Source organism: Alligator mississippiensis, chromosome 4 (genome assembly GCF_030867095.1).
Source record: "Alligator mississippiensis isolate rAllMis1 chromosome 4, rAllMis1, whole genome shotgun sequence".
In the NCBI taxonomy this organism is placed as follows: Eukaryota; Metazoa; Chordata; order Crocodylia; family Alligatoridae; genus Alligator; species Alligator mississippiensis.
This window is the reverse complement of record NC_081827.1, coordinates 156,848,247-156,861,788: the sequence shown is the minus strand read 5'-3', so window position 1 is coordinate 156,861,788 and position 13,542 is coordinate 156,848,247. Positions and strand designations below refer to the sequence as shown.

At 43.9% G+C, this 13,542-nt stretch overlaps 1 protein-coding gene across 3 annotated transcripts in view; it reads right to left on the bottom strand.

Annotated features, from left to right (window-relative positions):
• Positions 1-13,542, bottom strand: part of TLK2 (tousled like kinase 2) — a 64,586-nt gene that overhangs the window by 41,156 nt on the left and 9,888 nt on the right. For all 3 annotated transcript variants that reach the window (XM_059726836.1, XM_059726838.1, XM_059726837.1), the window contains exons 3-6: positions 9,202-9,273; positions 3,034-3,103; positions 1,839-1,882; positions 589-684 (exon numbers count right to left, since the gene is read on the bottom strand). In XM_059726836.1, the coding sequence (XP_059582819.1) occupies positions 589-684; positions 1,839-1,882; positions 3,034-3,103; positions 9,202-9,273 (282 nt within the window). The remainder of the gene's footprint in view (positions 1-588; positions 685-1,838; positions 1,883-3,033; positions 3,104-9,201; positions 9,274-13,542) is intronic.

The following is a 13,542-nucleotide window of genomic DNA, read 5'->3' as shown; positions in this document are numbered from 1 at the left end:
TACACAGACCTTGCCGTCCCTGACAGTTTTACTGTTTTCAACAAAGGCTACATATACCTGAAGACAGAGACCTTTCTGCAGTAATAATGGTATGGATAATAACGGTGGCCCTAGAGATCCTAATCACAACCACAATATCACTCCACTAGGACTGTACAGAGAAAACTAGTCCCATTCTTGGAGGAGCTCGCAAAGGAAGAAGAATTCAACCTGCAAGCAAAGTGACTGAACGGCAAATAGGTTAGCTCCACATTTTATTATTAGGTACAGAAGCAGATCCACAACCCTCAAACAATTTTTTTACATGTTTCAAAATAGATAGGATACTTTGACATCAAGAAAATTAAGACTATCTATTTTGAAATAAATATGTCCTCATCAGGCTCCAGACAGCTGGCTTCATAACTATGATGCAATCTTATATCAGAACAGACAGAAGGATCACTGAGAACTTGTTCAGAGACTAACAACAAACCCATTCCTAACAGTCACTGTTTTGATTTTCTACTCTACTATTCAGGACCTCATTTCCTGTAGCAGATGTAATAATTTTTATTGCTTAGCATCTTCCTCAGAAAAAGTACTTACTGGTAAGGGATTGGATAAGGAATGCTGTGGTGAGGATCTGGCAACAGGTGGCACACTTCTGCCAGGACTGGTTCCTGGACCACTTCCCCCGGCAAACTGAACAAAACAATACACATGATCATCAGGAGCTGCCTAAGGAAATTTAGTGGGGAGAGATGAAAGCACAACACTAATCTTAAGACAAAGCCATTCCCAATAAACTCTGGAGATCCATTTTATTAGTTAGTGCATATAAAGTATGGTAAAAATGCCTTGAAATGTCATGGATTGACTGAAGATTGATTACTTAGAAAGGAAAGTGAATGCGAGCTACAATTATATTTATAAACAACTCAAAGTGAAGGTGAATGGATCAAGATAGTTAACACATCCATGCCAGATACAATTTATTCTAAACTATGTTCTTCAGGCTAAACTAATCTTTCTAGAGTTAGTAAGCAGTCTTTCCCCTGGGCACTCATTAAGTCTAGAGGTGGAGGCACACCTGTAGCATTCAACGCCAATCACTATCAGAAGACAGTATAACATATTAGCTGTAGCACTGGTCTGATGGGTAAGGAAGTTCCTGCATTCCTGCGCTCTAAAGTTATATACCAATCAATACCCAAGGACTGTAAGAAATAAGTACCAGCAAAAACACAGCTAACTGCAAGCCATTTAAACTATTCAGCATAAATGGAAGAATAAACTGTGAAGAATAAAAACCTTCTAATTTGTACATGCTTGGAAAGGGACTGTGGGAAATTTAGAAGAGCTAACAAAACAGCAATGGGTATACTCTGCAAGTGAAATGTGCTGGCCTCTTGCTGGGGGTTACCTCAGCTTCAATTCTGGAAGGGAATTACACTGATGTTTAAGCTGTAAACAGTCCTACTGAGAGATACTGTCTAACATTTTTTTGTTGGACCAGACCCTTACTATTGCAATGGACTTATGAAAAGGAAGCTTCAGTATCATGAGAGAAGATTCACAATCCCAACGTAAGTCCATTTAAAACTTTTTAAAGGCAATACTTATTTAAGCCAATATTACAGAAATTAAGAGCTGGGTTAAAATGAAACAGACTACCAAAATATGCAGATTGTCTGCTTTAATCTGATTCGTAAACCTATCGAGAGATACAAATCACTTTCTTTGGAAGGGGAAATGGTAAAAACAAGTTATACTATGTATTTCCCTTTTAAAAAAAAAGATGTTTCAAAAAAGGATTTAAAATGGATTTTTCAGATAAATACATGAAATTGTCTTACCTCAAAATAATCACTAATCTTATGTCCCCTAGGAGTGCCTTTACCTGAAAGAAATATAAAGTTTGATCATTTATGAACAAAAATTTCTGATGTCATTTTGAGAAACCTACTCATGTAAAAGCAACAAGCATATTTAGGTATTCGTTACATTTGTCCAACTTCACATCACCTACAAAAAGCTTCTGAACAGCAACAGTCTGTCCCAAAGTAAATTTTTTTAAATGTTGAAACTTGGAATTTGCCAATTTTAGAACTCCGAGTTAGTCAAATTGCCAACTGGCAAAATTGTCAACTGCAATCAGACTATGTTCATGACTGCAAATTTCAAAGGAAACTCCTGTGGTCATGGTAAGCAGCAGGAGGGAATCGCTCAAATTTCCCTTGAGATAAGCCTATAATCCACCTCTGCTTTCAGGTAGCTCCTTGTGCTCATAATGGTAAGTATATTAAAAAATTCCCACCACCCAACCTATGAGAGTTCAAGAGATAATGGTGTTTAAATATATGTTTGTTAAATCACAACACCCAGTACTACAGGTAGAGTTCTATAGAGAAACTCCTTATTTTGTTGTAGGAACAGCTTTGTATTGCTAAAAATAACTTTCTCCTATTCTCCAAATGTTCATTCACTAAGAAGGATCTGAGGACTTGGACTGGAACCTGTGTTTTTTTCTTAGTTCTTGAAGACAACATTTGCTGTTTAATACTTGTGAGTACAGCCTGTTCTCTAGCTAGTTGTTAAATTAGGTTGCCACCATTACAAGGAACAAAATCTATGGAAGAGTTTCAAAGTGCAAGAAAATGCAAGGGACCAAGATTTCAAAATGCAGACAGTATCCCTGAGACTAAATGCAGGATATCCACATAGCTCCTCAGAGCCACGTCCAGTCTCTTTACAATTCAGCTTTGTATTTTCCCCTCAAGAATCTGAAAGAATTTAAAAGTAAAAATAAATGCCACTTTTAAACTATTTTAGGAGTGAATGTTTTTCTTATTTTTCTTAAAATGGGGATAACGAGGCTCCCAAAGGAAAGATGCATGATCACAGAGTAGTATGAACAGTAAGTTCATAACAAGCTACATGACACACCCTTGAGGTGAACCATTAGTCTCTTTGGACATTGTGACTGTGTTAAGCATATAGCAATTACCAACTGTTCGGAAATCCTGAAAAGGAGTCAGGAGAATGGGTTACCTTGACTGGTCTCATACGGTTCTGCTTTCCTTTTCCTGTTCCGCTGGTCATTCTGTTTTTTCTCAGGAGTCTATTAAACAATACTTCAAAATTAACATTTTTGCAGTTATTCCAGAATTTAAAACAGAACAATCAAAATACAAAATAAACAGACTGCAATTCACTAATGGGCATTCCAAGTCCCAAATCCATTTGTTTCTCCTTTCAGTACTTAAAGAAACAATAGTTCTTAAAGAGATATTATGTTCCAGTGTTGTCCACTCATTTCTGTAGTCACTTTTCCTCCTCTACTGTGTGCTTCTCACTCATTTAGGTCTAGTAGAGAGCAAGTGTAAAATTCTACTTAAGCTGAACACTAGTGTTAGACCAGCACAAACTGGTTGTTAGGGTGGCTACATAAAAGGCTAGCTACTTTTCAATGTGGTAGGTGCCAACTACACTTTAGTACTGAAGAGAGAGTCTAACCCTGCTTGAGTCAGTCACAAAATCTTCGGGCTAGGAGAGGTCATCATCTGGTCCAACTGCCCGCTCAAGGCAAATCATCCACATCTAAACCACCCTGGACAAGTTTTATCTAGCCCAGGGGATGGCAACCTTTTCTAAGCTGCACATCAGAACAGCTTGGCCCCAGTCTAGCACAGGCCAAGTGGCTTTGGCAGCCTGTCAGTGGCAGGGAGGTTTTCTCTGAACACCTGTTGGAGTAAAAAAGCTGGGAACTAGGCCTGTGCTGCTGCTTCTCCCAGTCCCTTGCTCCTTGGTTGTGATACAATCGTAGCTTCCACCTAGAAGGAAGCTGTGCCAAGACTGATCAGTTGGAAGTTGCTTCCATCCTGCTGCGGTTTTTCCCCACTCCATGTCCTATCCAGTCCAGCACAGCACAGCTCTGCTCATACTGCAGCTTTGGGGAGCAGGGTCAGGGGCTGAGAGAAGTGGCAGCAGTGGTGCATGCACAGCTTCCAGCTCCCTGGCCCCAGAGCAGCTTTGCTCTCGAGCCTGCACAAGCAAAACCCTTCAGCTCCACAAGCTAGATCTAGTGGCTTCACGTGCCATATGTTGCCAACCCCTGCCCATTAAAATGTCTCAAGAAACCGTTAAGGCAAGAGACAGGTGGGTCATCCTGCTCAGTACTTTTCTGCAGTTCAGTCTTAAAGAGTCCCATGGCATGCTACAAAAGTATTTGCATTAATGGATTTTAAGGGTCTTAACCAGGGTGGTATAAAATAACACTTAGGCACTTAAGTCCACTTAAATACCTAATGGGTAGGTGCATCTGGCACCTGAGGGTTCTGCATTGAGACCCAGTCTGTTTAGGATCCAGTAGTAGGGTTTCAGAAGTATAAGTGAGTTAGGACCGCACACTGAATTGCTTTTTCAAAGGGACATATCTGTTAAGCAGGGTGGATAAAAATCAACCATCTTAAAAAAATAATTGGATTTTTTAAAACTTTTTTTGTTAAAATACTTAAAAAAAAATAAACATATAAAGGTAGTTTTAATTTAAGATACGTTAAAGCTCAAAGATATCATAGAATAGGGACTATAACTGCTAATGATATGCTATTTGAGACAATATATTCATGCAACCTTTTTAGAAAAAAGTTTTATAAATAGGTCACAACAGGCCATGGGACTATACTACAGGCCCAATATTATGGGGTTCCCAGAGGTTCCTCTATAGATTAGTAAAGATTGAAGAAAACCACTCTACCCAACAGGACTCAGTGCTCAGTCTAAAAGATCTCTGTGATGCTTAGTTTCAGTTCTCAAACTGTGGATTTGTGTCTCCAGTGATAACATCCTTGGTTAAAAGCAGTATATGGAGATGAGAGAACAGACCCGATTCCCTATCCATCAGCCCTATCATTTCTCTGCAAGTTTGTGTACACAGAGTCAAACCCTTACCTTTCACTAAAAGTGCAGTTCTAAGGAATTAAATGAATAAAGGATATCAAACAACAAGAATGCACTTTTTGTAGAAAACAATGAATAAAACAGGGCTTCCTGAACAGTGATTTAAATTTATTTGATTTAAATTAAATCCACCATGCTCTTAAGTCACTTAAATACTTCTGAAAAATCACAGCCCAACTGACTGCAACTCATTCAATACCTGAATACCAGTACTCTTATCAACTGGAATACACACAATAGCCTCTTATAGACTGCTGGACAGAGGAGAGAGCAACTAAAGCACTTAAAGCATCTTAAACTACCTGAGGCTTGAAAACGCAGTAATGCACTGTTACAGTATCAAGAAAACTGTCAATATTTTAGTTTCAGATGATTCTTATATTAACAAGATTAAGTTTCAAGTGCTTCCACTCCTATTTGTTCAGTTGTGTAACTAGCAGGGCAGCTACCCACTACTGGAACAGCTACAGGCAAGGAGTGTATCCACTGGATCACCTCGAGCCCTTTAAAGCCCTTTAAGTCACTCTTCAGAAGGATACAAAACATCCAGCAAAACAAAAAGTTGAACACTTGTTCTTAATCTTCCAATAATCAAAAGCTAGACCTGTATTCTGGTGAATAAAGGTGGCAGGAGAACCCCGATTTCCCACAATAACCCCACCCCACCTCCCGAAATCAAATGCCAAAATATATAGGTATTCAGAATGTATTTTATTATAATGGATTGAGGCACTGGTAGGCTCCCAATTTGTTTTAAAATTGTAAATATATCATAGATTTCATAGACATTTGGGCTGGAAGGGACCCCAGAGGATCACTGAGTCCAACCCCCTGCCCCAGGGGCAGGAAGTCATCAGGGATTATAGGATCCCAGCAAGACAAGCATCCAAATGTGTCTTGAAAGCATTCAAAGTGGGTGCTTGAACCACCTCTGGTGGCAGTCAATTCCAAACCTTGGGGGCTCGGACAGTAAAGAAGTTCTTCCTTATGTCCAACCTGAATCGGTCGCGGAGGAGTTTGTGACCGTTCTATTTTGTCATCCCTTGGGGCGCTCTGGTGAACAGATGTACCCCCCCTTATGTACTTATAGGCAGGCACCAGGTCCCCCCTGAGCCTATGCTTTTCCAGGCTGAAGAGTCCCATGGCTCTCAGCTTCTTGTCATAAGGTCTGTTTTCCTGACCTTTGATCAAGCGCATGGCTCTTCTCTGTGCTCTCTCAAGCTTCTCCACATCCTTTTTGAATGGTGGAGCCCAAAACTGAACGCAGTACTCCAGCTGCGGCCTCACCAAGGCCAAGTATAACAGGATAATGACGTTCCCGGATTTGCTTGAGAAGCATCTATGGATGCAGGCCAGCGTTTTGCTCACTTTACTAGCCACAGCATCATATTGGATACTCATGTTCATCTTGTAGTCAATCATGATCCCCAGTCCCTTTCATCTGTAGTGCTAACCAGCATAGCACTGCTGAGCCTATAAGCATGGCGCAGGTTTTTCCTCCCAAGGTGGAGAACCTTGCATTTTTTGGTGCTGAACACCATCAGGTTCTCATCCGCCCATTTCATAAGCCTGTCAATATCTGCCTGGATCACCCTCCTGTCCTCAGGTATGGATACTTTACCCCAAAGTTTGGTGTCGTCGGCAAACTTGGCCAGTCTGCTTCTGACACCAATGTCCACATCACTGATGAAGATATTAATCAGTATAGGCCCTAAGACAGAGCCTTGAGGGACCCTACTGGTTACACGCATCATGACAATTGACTTCCATCAACCACCGCCGTCTGGGTCCTACCGCGGAGCCAACTCCGCAGCCAGTGGATCGTGGTGGACCCAAGGCTGTAGTTGGCCAGTTTTGCTAAGAGGTGATCATGGGCTACCAGATCAAAGGCTTTTTTAAACTCAAGATATACAACATCAATCTCTTCCCCCTTGTCCAGGTGATAGGTCGGTTGTAAAAGTAAATAAGATTGGTCAAGCAAGACCTACCCACAACAAACCCATGCTGGGTATCTCTCAGGATACTGCCATCAGCTAGTCTGTTAAGGATGGCCTCTTTGATAATCTTTTCCAAGACCTTCCCCAGGATAGAGGTCAGGCTGATGGACCTGTAGTTTGCTGGATCTACTTTCCTCCCTTTCTTGAAGATAGGCATGACACTGGCCTTCTTCCAGGCTTTGGGCACTTCACCAGAGCACCAGGAGTTCTCAAAGATCCCTGCCACGGGCTGAGCTATGATGCTTGCCAGCTCCTTGAGTACCCTTGGGTGTAAACCGTCAGGGCCGGCTGACTTGAAGGTATCCAGCCTGTCAAAATGTTCCTTCATGAGGTCAGCTTCAATGCAGGGCAAGGAATCTCCCCCACCCGGGCCTCCCTGACCCACAGTGAGCAGGGGCGTCCCATGGGACTGGTGAAAAACTGCTGCAAAGTACCCATTTAGCAAGTTTGCTTTTTCAAGGGCATCAGTTGCCCCATCTGGTTTAGCAGGGGTCCAATGTTGCCCTTGCTTTTCCTCTGGTTCCCCACATATCTAAAAAAGGACTTTTTATTGTCCTTGATATTTGTAGCTAGCTGGAGTTCCATCACAGCCTTGACTTTCCTGGTTTGCTCTCTGCAGGTCTGGACCAGAGCAGAGTATTCCTCCTTGGTGGTGGTTCCAGTCCTGCATCCTTTGTAGGTCTTCCTTTTAAGGTGCAGGAGGTCCGTCAGTTCCCTGGAGAGCCAAGAGGGCTCTTGTGCCCTTTTGCTGTCTTTCCTCCGAGACGGGATAGACTCTGCTTGTGCATCCAGGATTGCTCCCTTTTGAGAAGCAACCACTTGTCCTGAACTCCCCTCCCTTTTGGGTTGTGGTCCTTTAGGGCCTCACTGACAAACCTCCTTAGCTTGTCAAAGTCAGCTTTCCTGAAGTTGAGGACTTCTGTATTACTGACTGACTTGCCAGCTTTACAGCAGATGGTGAAGGTGATCAGCTTGTGGTCACTGTCACCCAGCTTCCCTTCGATCATTAGGTCACTGATTAGGTCATCCCTGGTTGCCAGTACAAGGTCAAGCAGCGCTTTACCTCTCGTCAGCCTGTAGACTTCCTGTGTCAGGTAGAGGTCATCCATGCACAAGAGAAAGCTTTGAGATCGCTCGGATTTGGCTGAGCGCTCCTCCCACGAGATGTCTGGATAGTTACGTCTCCCATGACAACCATACACTGGGAGCGCGCAGCCTCAGCCGATTCCCTGGCAAACTCCTGGTCAAGGTCTTGACCCTGGGTAGGGGGTCTGCAGTAGACACCCACCATAGTATCCCCTGTGTCGTGTTCCCCACGGATTTTAACCCAGAGGGTTTCAAGTCATCCACCATGGGTGCTATCATTAGAACACTATGTTAAATTGATTCTCTCTCTCTGGATACATACATAGGTATGTACATGAGACAGACAGAGAGAGAGAGAGAGAGAGAATTAGTGGTGTTTCATTTTAATATGGAAAAACGTGGATTGGGGGGGTTAAAATCAGAATTTGGGATTGTTTTGTTGATTTTAAATATCAGAGAATTTGTGATTTTTAAACAAAGAAAACCAGGATCTCTGTAAAACATTACTAACTTGGGACATTAAATTATAACTTTACAATCCATCTTTATTACTTCAGCAGTCATTTCCAGGCAATTAATAATGGATGAGGCATCATCTTCCACACTATGTCATCTATATGTTTAACTACAAATGGTTAAAAACTTAACATGGCAGTTTACGCAGACTCTCAGCTGGTAAATATTCCTGAAGCGTCAAGTACAAATAAGAAGGACAGTAATTTGACAACTCCACAAAGGCTGCTTTTCTTTTGATTTGGCCAAAAGTGCAACTGAAATAGCAACGGAGCATCAGAACAGTAACTGAAAGCTTAGTTCCAGAAGTCAGTGCTTTGGAATTACACTTGAAGGGTAAGAGACACAGATGTGGGATTTCACCTGGGACAAGTCTTTTATCCTGGGATCCTACAGTTGTAGGAGCTTTAGGTACTTGTGAAGTATCTTAGATAATATTTTTTCCTGGATAAGGAAGGTTAATTTGAATTAATTGCCTTTCATTCCAGGGAATTAAATTCCACTGGACTTGAACTCAGACTAAACTCTTAAGAAATTTATTCTATGCACTTCTTCAATCAGGAGTACTTTATTGCTGGGTCTTACAATTTTAGGGGACATTCTGTTAGCCCAATTATGTTTATCCTGTAAATGGGGACTATCAAGTATTGCAACTGCTTACCTCCAATTCTTTATCACTCAGAGAACCCACGCTGCACAAGCTCTGGTTGGAAGACTCATTATTTAATGGACCCTAGTGGAAAAAAATAAAAGCCTCTTAAAAAACACAATTTTCATACAAGACAAGAGAGCTGTATGACCTGGTTTACTGATCCACACCTCTGAATGAGTGTCAGTAGCTTCTGTATCATCTGGTATCATGCCCTATCTAATAGGGAAGAGCTAGCAATGGACTAAACAAGTGGTTCTCAGATTTTTTGGAGTCTGTGTACCCCTCCGATTCCAAAGTAACATTTTGTCCGTACAATCGCACTGTGACCTGTTAAACAACCTGAATAACTTTGTGGGGTTATTCTTCATTCCTACCCAGGTCTTTCATCCATTTATATTTCCCCTTTCCTTCCCTTCCCCATAGTTACTTTTCATGTGCACCTTAAATGTTAATCATAGGCCCCAGTGCAAAAGACTACAATAATTACCTTGAGGAAGAAAAAATTGGTTAAGTACAGTGCAAGACTCGGGTCTTCAAGAAAGTACTTGCTTGACTAGAGAGCTAAGAGTTTAGAAGTATATTCCATCTGACCAGTTGACTATTGCTGCTAGCATGCATCAACAACATCAGCTGAGATTGTTTTAATGCATAAAATGTGCTAAGAAAATACACATAAAATGCTACGGGCAACAGTTTCACCACTAAGGGCTTTCTTACATGTTACACTGTGAGCTACACAAATGTTGACCAGTACTAGTGCTAGCTCAATTTTGGAGCAGTCACATGTTCAGGTCTGCAGGGGCCTGGAAGACTGAAAAGGTAAAAGTTGTCTCCTACCCCCCCCCAACCTATGCCAGTTCCCACCCACCCCTGGGGCATTACTTGCCTGTAGCTGCCTATCCCAGTGGAGCAGGCAGGGATGGGGAAAGGCAGGGAGCAGGGAGGGCAGTGAGTAGGAATTTGGCCTGCTGCGGGACAAGGGGGCACTGCACCCAATCCAGGCCAGCAGGGAAGGGGATGGGAGGGGTGTTTACTCTAGGTGTAGCCTAGAGCAGTTGCACCTTAGTGTAACATCAGCAGGGTACCATGGATCAGAGATGACCCTGCCCTGGAGTGGTGTCACTTTGAGCCACACGATGAGTGCTTAAAACCAGTTGAAGGTGTTAATGTGAAGACAATCCAGGGTTTAAAAGCTCCAGGAGCTGCCCAAAATTACTGTACAACAAGGCCCTAATAACACAAGACAGGAAATTTCTATGGCTTATCTATTTGTTCTCCTGTGATTAACTCCAAGTTAGAGAAGTTTGCTCCCATCCGACCGAAGTGACAGAATGCAGATTTTGGGACAGATTTTATACTTGTATTTTCATGCCTTCAGATTTTATGAATATTTCTGTAATGTCCTTGAAATAGAAATCTGCATCTTTAAAGGCCCAAATTTCTTTGTAACTCCTGCATTAAATTCCATCTCAAAGGGCATGCATGAACCACATAACCTCACCATTATAGCTTGGTGCTCTTGCACAAAAATGTATATCTTTTAACTAAGCAAATTTCAAGAAATTTCACAGTTTGAGAAAAGGTATAAAAATATAATTAATAATCAGTGGTTCAGTCTTCAATGCAAGAATAGTAGGAGAAAACTGTCTCTGGTAAACTGAGCATCTTTTCCTTTTTACATGCATGTCTTCTCCCTCTCTACAAGTCTTTACTAGAATCACTTGCGAGACATTCTTTTTTCTCCCTGGAAAAGGAGGTCATCAAGTGGGGCCACAACAATTTTTAGGTCCAAGACGAAGATTTTAATCAGCAAATAGAAAAATGAATGCTAAGTATATTTTTCCAATAAGAACAGTGTGAAAGCATCACTGAAGATTTCAAACAGCCATGAAATACTGTTAAAATTTTCAACAAGAAAGCAGCTTGCGTTGAAAGCAGAAACCTATTACTTTGACCTACAACTAGAGGTGCACCAATACATTGGTCCATATCGTATCGGCACCAATAAAAGGAAAATTGACATTATCAGCAATTGGCTTTTTTTGACTGATGTGGCCAATAATGTCACCAATAAATGTTGCGCAATAAATTTGCACAGTCGCAGCATTCATGCAGTCAGGAGTATCACTGCCCACACCCCACATGAAGCATGGGGGGCATGTATCCCCCCCAGATTTGTGCAAGGGATGAGGGTGGGCTGCCCACTGTGTGCTTGCGGGGCTGCGCTGGGCTCATCGGGGGGGGGGGGAGGGGGAGGAGCCTGGGCCAGGGCTATGCTTGGGGCAGGTGTCAGTGCTGGGAGAAGGGGCTATAGCAAATTTTGGGGAGGTTGTAGCCCCCCCCTTGATTCCCCCTTCCCATCAGTGCCGCCACCCACCCAGAGTGCAGCCCTGGCCCAGGCCAGCCACCCCACTGGGAAGAGCCCGATGCAGCACCTGGCCCGCAGAGGCAGCCCACCCTTGCCCCGTGCACAGATCTGGGGGGCACATGCCCCCCCATACCTCCCCTGGAGTGCACGCAGCGATGGGAGTTGCACTCCACTCCCCGAGACGAGCCACCCACGGCTCCATCCCACACCCTGCCCCCACCCCAGCTGTGCAGTGCCTGCCCCTGTCCCTGCCCTAGCCCCAGCCCCAGCTCTACTCCATTCCTCACCATGGGGGCCTCAATCTGCCACCTCCACCCCCAACAGACTTACCAGCTGGATGCTGCTCTCCAAGCTTCCAGGCTGCATATCAGCTATTGGATCAGTATCAGCCAATACGTCTGGTCAATAATCAGCCATCAGTATCAACCCAAAAAATCTTTATCAGTGCACCCCTACCTACAACTTTTATCTGCTCTATTTGTGTAGGTTCTTAATATGCCAAAGTTTTTATTGCACTCAGTTACTTCTCAATATACTGGTGAAATGGTCATCTCTCCTTCTAAATAACATTTTGATTATACCAAGGCTATTATGTTTAAAATGAAGTTAAGACTGACACAAACCAACTAAAAATCAAAAAGTTCAAAGTAAAGATACACATACGGTGACTAATTTCAGTTGTTGCAATATTACAATTTTATCATAAGTACACATTTGTTTCCCTTATAAGAACTGGAATGGTCATAATTTTGCAATGCAAGAAGAGAGAAGTTACATTAAATACGTAGTTTAAGCTAATCTAAGATTCTCATCTAAAAGAAGTCTGTAACATTTGAAGAAAGTTATTCCAGACAACATGCAAAATTTCTTCCTTTTCTTTTGTTTCAATGTGCACACAGAGAGAAAGTGTCAACTACAGCAAATCTAATTCCTACCTGTAAACACATGACAGCTTCAAAAGTGTGACTTAAGGTTGTTTAAAATAGGATGTTTGACAGAATCCTGTACTCCAATTAGCAGCCATGTGCTTTTCTGTTGCTTGGCCAACAGGGCTTAACACAGGGGTGGGCAATTATTTGGGTCCTAGCGCCGTATAAGGAGTTTTGATGAGCTGTTGTAGGCTGGGTCATGCCCCCGCTTCCCCCGCAATAAAGCTCTCTTGAGGCTTTGGGTTGGTGAGTAGCAGTGTACCAGGAGCGAGACAGGTGTGATCCATTCTCTGCACACCTTTCCCTGTGGGCACAGCGGGCGGGGCATGGGGGGGATGTTTATGTGTGAGTGGGGCTCCCTGGGAGCCAGCCAGGGGTGAGGGGGAGGAGGCAGCGGGGGTGGTGCATGCAGCAGAGCTTGCCCAGTTGCTGGCTGCCTCTGCAGTGCTCCACGTGAGGCTGAGCCCGGTCCCGGGCTGCTTGTGCCACGCTCCCACCCACACCTGCTGGCTCTGGCCTCAGCCCCAGCCCAGGGCTCCAGCCAGTGTGCAGTTTCTGGTGGGGTTGTTTGCAGTGGGGCTGCAGCCAGCCAAGCTCACCTTGTCACTGGGAGGAAAGGGGAACAGAGCAGCACCCAGCTGGCTGCAGCCACACCAGAAGCTTCATGCTGCTCGGGGCCACCAGGGCTGTTATGCTTCCCTTGCCCCTAGCTGGGGCTGCAGCTCCAGCTCCTACCCCTGCCACGCTGCTCTAGGTGGGCAGCTGGGAAGCATCAGCCAGGCAGCTCCTGCCCAGTGCACTAGCTCCCAGCCACCTTCCACCAGCTCCACCCACCCAGCATGATGAGCAGTCCCTGCAGGTGGGTGAAGCGGATAGAAGGTGGCTGCGAGCTGGAGCCAGAGTTCCATGTGCTGGGCAGGAGCTACTCAGCTGAAGCTTCCACCCTGCCCACCTACCCAGAGTGGCATGGCACAGCGCACCAGGGACAGGAGCAGGAGTCGCAGCTGGAGGCAAGGGGAGCTGAAAAGCCCTGCCGGCCCCAGCCCTAGCCAG